Genomic DNA, 9,668 nt, shown 5'->3' on the forward strand with positions numbered 1-9,668 from the left:
GAGGCAGTCTTAATGTCTGTAGAGATTGTTTCTTTATTGCATCTCTAAGTTTGAGAAAGTACTCAGTGTGATATTAGCCTTCTTCACCTCAGATAGTATAGTGCTCACAGAAGGCCTTCCATTGAAGATAGTAATGCAGGAGTTGTGAACTTTTAACATCAGAACAGAAGGGCTCCTCTTATGATAATCTCCCTCTTGCACTTCTCCCTCAATCCTCCTACTGCCAGGAGGCTGACCTAGAGAATGCTTCTTAATGCTAGAAGTTGGGCCTTGGTCACTGCTATTATGTGTAACTATAATCAGAACATGAATCAAACTGCATCAGTAGATACACCCCTCCCCCGAATTCTGATCTCAATATTTGTCAAATATTGATTGACAAACTCAATCAATAGATGTATAATTTCCAAGTCACAGAAAGTAAACATATCACTGTGTTTTGCATTGTTTGTCCCATTTTAAGTACAGTTTCCAGTTGCCACATCACATTTTAAGAAAAATTCTGTGAAATTGGAACTGGTACACAGAAGGACTCCAAGAACAATCAGGGCCTGGAAAAACTGTATCTTTAAAAAAGAGACTAAAACTCAAGGGTAAGTTTTATCTTTGAGAAAATTATGATTGTGGGGGATATGATAGCACTGAATTCTTATTTATTGGATGTGTTCAAGTAGAGATGGAATGCTTTTATTTGGATTTCTGCAGAGAGAATGAAGTTTGGCTCACTCACCTACATGACCAACTCTATCATTCTCCTACATCTTGATAAGATTCCTGGTAAAGGACAACATTCTTCTATCCTGTGCACATGTGGCATACATACGGGTCATGAACCCAGCACACATGGCAAAATATACTGTGCTAAAAATTAAATAAACATTTTCACTTTAGTTTTCAAATCAATTAAGAAAATACCAATTTGTAGCATGAAGAAGCTTCTCTTGCCACAGCACAGGAACTTGCCACTGGCTCAGTCATCCCTTCCCCTCCTGCCCAATGGAACTGCCCAATGGAACTGCCTTCCATTGCTCCTGCCCAAGTCTCTGTGTTCCCACTGACTGGATCCATCTTACCAACAGTTTCTATGATTCCTGGACTCTTCCTGGCTAACACTTGTTGGTGGAACTGCAAACTATCAGGAAGCTGATTCACTTGTGGTGTTGCTAGTCAAACTGGAAGCAGACAGCACAGGCTCATGAAGGCAGAATACCGGAGAGCCATGCCATTAAGATTATCTTAGTACACTGAAAGTAATTTTTTAAAAGAACATTCCTGGCATCCAATGTGAGTGTAGCTTCAGGTTAATGAACATGTAAAAACCAAATGTTTTTAACAATCTATATATCTTTTGGCATTATACTCACTTGGGTGCACTCACCTCCTAGTGCACAACTATGAACTCTGCTTCCAAAACACTGCACAAAAGAAATATACACATATCACTACTAAAAATTAGAGGTAATTTTGTAAGAGGGTCCCCCCACCCTTTGATTTCACTGATTCAAGTTCAGGTGTCTAAAACCTGCAGTAGAAGTGTGACCAGAAAGCATACCTGAAAATGAGCTCTGGTACAAATTTAATATAAAGAAATTAAAACAAGCAAACAGCAGCAAAACTGTACACAGCTAGCTGGCTCAGTGCTAAGCAGCATAAAAATAGTTAAACCTCTTTCTACATTACAAGCCCCTTGAGAGAGAAACACCATCACAGATTAGCAGTTAGTTGGAAGAAGAAATTTAAAAAGAGCTTAATATAACACAGTACATAGCAGCTACAATACCAAGAAATTAAACAAAGTATAGCTATTAAATTTACTCTAAAACTATTATCCCTTCTGTTCACAGGTTCGACAGCATTTATTTACTTTATTGCTTGCAGTAGGACACACAAGCTGTACCAAAGCGCTCCACTACTGAACCTCCAATCTAACTGGATTAAGTCTTGCCAATATCTACCCTATTTGGTATCTATATAGCCTTTTGGCCTTTCATCAACATTTCACCAACAACTCCTAAGAAGACATCAATTCAGGTGAAGGTCTTGCTCATGAGACCAGGGATCAAAGAAAAACAAAGAAACAAAAATAATTCCTCTGTTTTTCACATTCATTTTGAGTTTTAAAAGTTTATTTTGACAAGTTTTACAGAAAGAAATACAAAAAAAGGAAAAAACAGAAAGAGAAATATATGAAAACCAACAGAAAAACCAACAACCAACTTGACAGAAAAGAAAAAAAAGGAGGGGGGAAACTATATGTATCACATATTCATTAAATGTCAAATGAGTTTTTAAATCTACATTTCAAAAAATGATTCTCTAACATTACAAAATGTCATAAAATTTAGGTCAAAGAAGAACACTAAGTCATTTTTTAATTAGGTAGGAACTTTCACTACATGAAGGTATAAGAAGAGAACAAGGGAAGAGAAGCCTTATTCCTCATCTCTCCAGCATCATCTAAAAACTTGTATCTGTTTGATAGCACTCTGTCCACAAGATTAGAATTTCATGGATACCCGCTGCCTTCTCTAGAATCTACAACCCCAACCTCTACCATGCTACTGACCAATCCTAAGGATCTCCTTCTTGCTGTGAGGTGATTTCAGGAGGATCTAGAAACCTCCATTCCACGTACTGCCTTATGAAATTACTCTTTAAACTACCATCTAGGATCCCTGCTAATGGAACCTCCACAGTGGGCCCATTCCCTTTCAGCCATCTAGATTTCTAGTCCCTCTTTTTTACAGCTGATTGCTGTACCCAACTTAGATTCCTTCCCTTGGAGCTTCTGATCCTTTCAAATAGAATCAGGTTTATTTCCCAGTACTACTTCCTTTCCAAATTCAGTGGCTTGAAAAAAAAATTTCAGAGCAACTTCCTCACAATGCCCCCATACTCAAGGCCTTTTAGGAAAAAATCACTGGCAAATTCAATTTCTGAAAAGAAACCACTTCCTTCATACCTTGAATTCACTCAGTCACGTGGGATTATCACCTCTAATTCCCTCTTTCATCCCACAACTTTTCTAAGAGCTAAAACAAATGAGTGCTTACTGTATTTCATTTCAATTGTAACACCACATCCTTCCTTCTTTTGGACTGGGAGAAGCAGGGGAAAAACCAACCAATCCAACTGACAAAAAAAGTGCTTCAGTGTCAGAAAAAAATTATCTGAGGTTGGTTCTGGTATCCAAAGGCACATTAGATCTGAATGTACTGAAGACCAAGCTGGTTGTGTTTGACAGGGAAAATTGAGTAAACAACTGCAGTGGTAAAAAAATAGAGGAAAGAGAGTAGTTTGTGTCCCTTGGCAGAATATTTACTGAAGACAGGAAATGAAAAAAATTAAAATGGGCAAATGCTGGTAAAAGTTAATTGTTAACAAAGTCTGTTGCAAGGAATAAATATTTGTCAAAAGAAATGAAAATTGCTACATATAAGAGCATGCTTCTGACCACCATATTATATGGAAATAAGAGTTAGATCTATCAGGTAATACATATAAGTAAATGGAATGCAGTATAAATAGGTTACTTAAGAAGTGAGTTGTGGTAAAGTAAGAAGAGATAGGGTTGAGTATGAATGGGTGCTGTATGAATGTGGATTAAATATAAAAGTGAGTGATCAGTACAAAAGAAGTATGTTGAGGAGGTTTGGTCATAAAAGAACAGAAATCAAATCACACAACAAGTATACAAAGGAAGAGTGAAAGGGCTAAAAGGAAGGGGAAGATCAGGAAACTTGTTGCTGGATATGTTGATAAGATCCTCAAAAAGAGAAAAGTGAGAAGTTTAAGGGAAAAAAAGAAACATATGAATTAGTGTAGGGATGTGGTAGAAATAAGGATAGAAAAATATGGAGAGCTAAAATGAATGGTGGCTGCTTCTCAGTTATGGAATTCTCTTACCCTGCTAAACACTGTTAACAGCAAGTTTTGATCTACAATCATACATAAATAAAAATATAAAACTGAGTAACTGATACATATGTAGATATTCTGTCTATAAGCTTTAATGTACTTGCAGCAACTGACTTACTTGAGTCTCTCTTCTTTTTAGCAGAAGTTTTCTTTTTAGACTCTCTATCATGTTTCAATTCTTCTTGGTTTCCAAGATCTTCTGATGTTTTGACAGTCAACACGTTAATAAATGGGCTATGCTGCTGAGATGTCAATGATGGAAAAGCACTTACTGGCACCTCCTTGGGCTCCCCATCAGAAACCAGATCTTTTGAAGGTATATTTTCTGGAGAAGAAACTGTGAGGTTAGGAACTGGCTCCAACCTCTTCTTTTTTTCCTTCTTTTTCTTGTCTTTAGGAGATGGGTCTAACTTTTCCACCTGAGGAGCAGCTGAAACTGATGTAACCGGTAACTGAGAGACTATTGGTTCAATGACCAAAACTGGTTCAGGACCAGCATCTTTAAAACTGTCAGAAGCATCCAATCCCAGATCTGGCTCAGGTATTTTGCCATTAGGTTTTTCCTCCCCCCTTTTCCCTTTTCCTTTCTTTTCCACAGGTTTCTCTTTCTTTTTCTTTTCCATCTTATGCTGACTGGCTTTCTCCAGCTCTTTGCGCTGTTTTGCCAGAGCTTCTTCATAAGTTGTCTCTTTCATAGAAAAGGTGGACACCAGGAATATTCCCACAGCTGAGACAAGCATGAATCCTCCAAAGACCATGACTCCAAGCATCTGAGGGTCATAAAACTCCATTTCTGCTACCTGATTTTGCCTGAAAAAAAAAAAACACAGAGGAAGTTAATGCAATCTACAGGGGCTAAGTATTATCTCCCAGCAGTGTTTCTCAACCTCAGCAACTTTGAGATGTGTGGACTTAAACTGCCAAAATTCCCTACCCAGCAAGGTTAAGAAACATTGCCTTACAGTATAAACCAATCCATCTCTCTGGATTCTAAGAAAGAGGTCTTCTCTGGATCTCTGCCAGAAATCTTTTATTTGGAGATGCAGAAACTGAACCTGGGACTTTCTGCACAAAACTATGCACTCTGACCTTGCTCCCAAATCTTCAGCGACAGTAACTTTATCCATGATATCAATAAACCTCGAGCAAACAGACTGAAATTTGCTAAGCAGAACCAACCTCAACCATTCAAATACCTTAAATATACAGATTTGCAAAATACAACATTTTAATTTTTTATAATAACTAATATGTTGATAAACATAAAAAAGTTATACTGTAAGTTACTATGAAAATATACAATATTTCAGCAATATATGCCATAGATCTATATTAACAAAGCTATTTGGAGATTGTGAACAATACAGTCCTAATTTTAAAAAATCCATAAACATTTTCAACCATGAACAAACATTTTCTATCTCTTTAAATATATAACTTAAATTGAAATATATAACTGAATTTTTACATTGGTCAAATAAATCTGTATTTGGAATAGTGGCACTATCACACTCAACATATGACAGAAAAGAATGGGTGGTTTGTTTTTTTTTTACCTCCTACAGCTTATCACTAAATTCAAGGGACAGAGCAAGGAGCAGAAAAAAATAAAGTTTTAACATTATTTGAAGGTTCCTGATTTAACCCTCTAAAACAGCAAATTCTAGTGAAATGGCCCCCAAATTAGAAAGTCTAGGGAAAGACAATAGAGACTTATTAACAATATTACAAATCTGTCAAAGTGACTTAAAAAAGAATTAAAGTATGCTGTCATGACTAACCCTAACCCTAACCTTTCAAAGACAAAAAACAATTTAGCTAGCACAGTAAATGCTATTTCACAAACATCAGGTGAGGCACTGGAAATGTCAATTCTTCAACAGCCTAATTTTAAAAGACTTGGTTTAATCTAACAGATTTTGTGAAATATGTTGAAGTCACAAGTTAAATCTGAGAATTTGAGTGGTAAAACCGTTAACCATAAAATGGAGTATAGAGTTACTTCTAATAGAACTGTTTTCTGAAACATTTCCAAATACACAATAAAATATATGGATACAGAGTGAGTTTGTAGGAGCATAATAGTTATTTCTAAAAGTTACTTCCTAAACACATTCTTGCCTGCTTTGTGAGCAGCAGCACCAAGCATGAAATCTGACACATCAAAAAACTCTCTATATTTAAGAGAAGACATTTTCTTTCCTAAGTCCTTAGTTGAGAACCTCTGATCTGAAGAACAAACTATTTCAGAGAATAACTGAATATGAAATCAGTGGGAATTCATTTCACATTATTCTCATTTATAATTTGAAGTCCTATCTTGCACTCCCTCAAGGTTCATCTAGAAGAGAGCTCCAAGTGGACTTGGATAAAGACAAGAAGAGTCTTTGGTATACAGTATAAGAGTTGAATGACAAACAGATGGTTTGCATATGCATGCAGTCATTGTGAGGAAATGTTTTTGCTCAGTTGAAGACCTGTAGTTAAACCTTTGCACAGAGGTATTTAAATTGTTTTACTAGCTTTTAATTTCCTTCAGAAAAGCTCAAAATAAGGCTTGCTCAATATGTTCATTTTTTTTCATTGGTTGTTGGAGGGGATGTGTTTCCAGTTAAACTTTGCAAAAATACATGTTTTTAACTTTCTGAAAAGACAGAAAAGCAGACAGTAGCTTTAAAAGTCCCTTTTTCCTACATTTAAAGTGCCAACTTTAAAAATTCTAACAAACATAAAACTCTATTAGAACAGTTTATTTCAAAATAGTGTTTCCTTCAAAATAATGGAATTTCAGTGCAGTCAAGACCCCCACTTACCAGAGACAATGCAATCAAGTGGAGGGTTAAGTTAATAATTAGGACTGGCAAGCAGTCTTTCCTGATGGGATTAGGTAACATGTCATTTCTGGCAGGATTTGTGACCTAGTGACATCTGCACCACATAGATATGTTCGCCACCTTGGATTGACCATTTTGTTTAAGAAAAGATAGGATAAAAAGCTAATAATAATAATAATAATAATTTGATTGTTTACTTTGATAACATCACTAATTAAAACTACTGATATGCTCCCACCCCACTTCTTCTAGAGTGCTGTGATTGCAAATGTTTTTCCTCCAGCTGCAGAAGCAAGCAAGCAAAGGAATCAACCAAAGTCAGATAGCAACATTTCACAGGAAGAAAGCACCCACAAGAAAGGAATCGGCAGAAGAGGAGGGCAGTATTTCTGGGGCAATACTGTATAGTTTTTTGTTGACTTAAGCATGGTGGATAGTGCTTTAACTCAGGAGCGGGGAAAGTCCCAACCCCAATGGAGCAGAGGGAATATTGATCTGGAAGCTGAAAGTTTAGGGAGGGAGGGGGGAGGCACTACCAGCCATCTAGAGTACAGCTCACGGAACTCTGTTCGGCACTCCTCCTACCCTGAGAATTGGACACGTCGTCATTCCGGCCAGCCGCCTTTGGCAAAGCACAGATGCTCTTTGCAAGCCAGAGGAAGTTTAGGGACTCCCGGAGACAAGGTAGTTGAGCAAGACAAGCGTGCAAGAGTAATTACAAGCCTGTCAAAAACATACTGAATGGGAAGTAAATCCTAAGTACATTTCAAACGGCAGTTAAAAATTGAAACACGCTTTGCAGACTTCCCTCCCCACGCATCCTCCCATTCGTGGCTTCCCTTAGGCTTCCGGCACTAACAGTGCGGGCAACGGCTTCAGAAAGCACGCTGCTGGATCTCAGTGTGGAGCTATTCCCAGGGATACTTTCCCAAGATTACCACGCGTCGCAAGTCTTTTCAGAAACCTGCCCTGGAGCCGGCCTCGATTTGGCGAGGGGGGGTTTAATCCAACATATCAAACCGACAATCTTACTAAAGGTTGCCTTAGGCGCTCCGTTTCTTACATTGATCTTCCGTCCCCCGAACAGACGATTTCCCTTCTCAGCTCACCCTTGAAATAAAAATACTTATTCATAAGTCTCCTGGGAAGGGACAGTCTATTTTATTTCATGCGAGAAATGGGTTCTTCTGTGAAGTGAATTATTCGTGTCTCCTCTGCCGAGCCCCCAGCTGCATGTCCTTGCCCTTCGCCCCCCCCCCGCCCCCGCCCCCCATTAGGTACAGCTGTGAGCGTCAGGAGATCATGCTATCATTTTCGTTTTCCAGAAGGAAAGAGGCAACCCATTGAGATTTGACACGCGACGATACACGGGGACGAGAGCAAAACTATCGCTTCTATACTCCGCTATCCCAGAGGGAGTGCTCTGGCAGTGAAAGTGCTTTATACCACATTTGGAGCAAGCATCAGCCCCTGATTCCAAGCTAATCTCTACTACCTACATACTGAAAATAAACATCTGGTGCCCGAGTCCCCAATCCCAAGCGCCTCAACCTTCTAAAGGAAAACGTGCTCCGTTTTCTACTCACTTCTCACCACTTTGCGGTACCCTGCGCAGCTATCCCAGAAATCTCCCTACTTTGGAAAGGCAGTTACGAGCCCTTGTCCGAATCTTCTTTCGTCCAACTTCTAAGTCTTTGAAAAACTGAAAAAAACGGCAAAAAAATTCCTTTCCAAAGTAGGTGGTCCGAAATTGTCTACCGATTCCCCGAGGGCATCCCCAGCCGCGTATTGCTTTGCGTCGATGTGTTGCTGACTGAAGTCGTGGCACTGTAATTAATGCAATAATCAATAAGCCTTCCCCCGGGGCCGGCAGCGAACGCTTCCCCGCTCCTCCCCTCTCTGCTTCCAGAGCTTCGGGAGGGCCGTGCGCTGGGCGGGTGTCAAGGCTGCCAATCAAAAGTGTACCAGCCCAGCGAGCAGAAAGCGGAAAAGGCCGCTGGGCTGGTACACTCTGGGGCTGGAGGCGGGTAGCCGATGGAGCGGGGAGGAAGGGCTGGGACTACAAGGGCATTTCGTCTTGCTGGTGTTGAGGGAGGGCGGGAGTCACGGCAAACAAAAGGAAAATGCCTTCATGGCAAGAGCAGTGATAGAAGCCTCCGGGTATTACTGCCTTAAAGAAACCTAGAGCAAATTCGGTTAACCAGGACAGCTCAATGTAATAGAAAGGGAAGAACGAGAATGCCTAGAGCAGCGTTTCTCAGCCTCAGCGACTTCAAGATGTGTGGGCTTCAACTTCCAGAATTCCCCAGCCGGTATGTTGGCTGGGGAGTTCTGGGAGTTGAAGTCCACACATCTTAAAGTTGCCAAGTTTGACAAACACTGGCCTAGAGGATACAGTGGAATTAGTGCCGACATGATTGGCCTCACTGAAGTCAATGTGAGCTAAGATTTTGAAAGGAAATGGAATGGGCCACATGAAATAATGAAGGAATTACTTCTGTTGCTGTTTCTGCCATATTGCTAGTAAAAGGGGGAAAGGAAAGCCCCAAGTACAAGGGCAGGCATGGGATCAAGACAATTGCCCCCAGCCATCATAAAATAAGTAGGAATCACTGGATTATGTGCTTGAGTAAACAGCCACTGGGTTTTGTAAATGTTGCAGAGTGTAGAAGATGGACCAGAACAGGCCCTTTTAAAATAAAACTGATGAATCCGTCATATAGATCAAAATGTCTTTCTCTGTTAAAATGTGGATATTGGGAAAGTTATTAATGGTATTACATGCTTTGTTCTATAATATAAATCTATTTTTGGACATGATAATTAAGTAATCCTGGAAGTCATTTTGCAACCAATGTGTACAAGATTGAAAGCTTGCAGAATGAATGCTTTCAAAAAGTATTGTTCTCACAGGTA

General features: G+C 39.4%; 1 protein-coding gene across 4 annotated transcripts in view; it reads right to left on the reverse strand.

Moving 5' to 3' along the window:
* RRBP1 (ribosome binding protein 1) overlaps positions 1-8,608 on the reverse strand; it is a 56,585-nt gene extending 47,977 nt beyond the window's left edge. Inside the window, exons 1-2 of one of the 4 annotated variants that reach the window (XM_025168662.2) lie at positions 8,339-8,608; positions 4,037-4,728 (exon numbers count right to left, since the gene is read on the reverse strand). In XM_025168662.2, the coding sequence (XP_025024430.1) occupies positions 4,037-4,709 (673 nt within the window). In that variant the 5' untranslated portion in view covers positions 4,710-4,728; positions 8,339-8,608. The remainder of the gene's footprint in view (positions 1-4,036; positions 4,729-8,338) is intronic. The other 3 variants (XM_025168661.2, XM_007431395.3, XM_007431398.3) reach the window with 3 other exon arrangements.
* Between the last annotated feature and the right edge of the window lie 1,060 nt (positions 8,609-9,668).

The sequence above is a fragment of the Python bivittatus genome, unplaced genomic scaffold (genome assembly GCF_059951505.1).
Source record: "Python bivittatus isolate LINGU-HERP-01145 unplaced genomic scaffold, Pbiv_v1 ctg000960_np1212, whole genome shotgun sequence".
Taxonomy (NCBI): Eukaryota; Metazoa; Chordata; class Lepidosauria; order Squamata; family Pythonidae; genus Python; species Python bivittatus.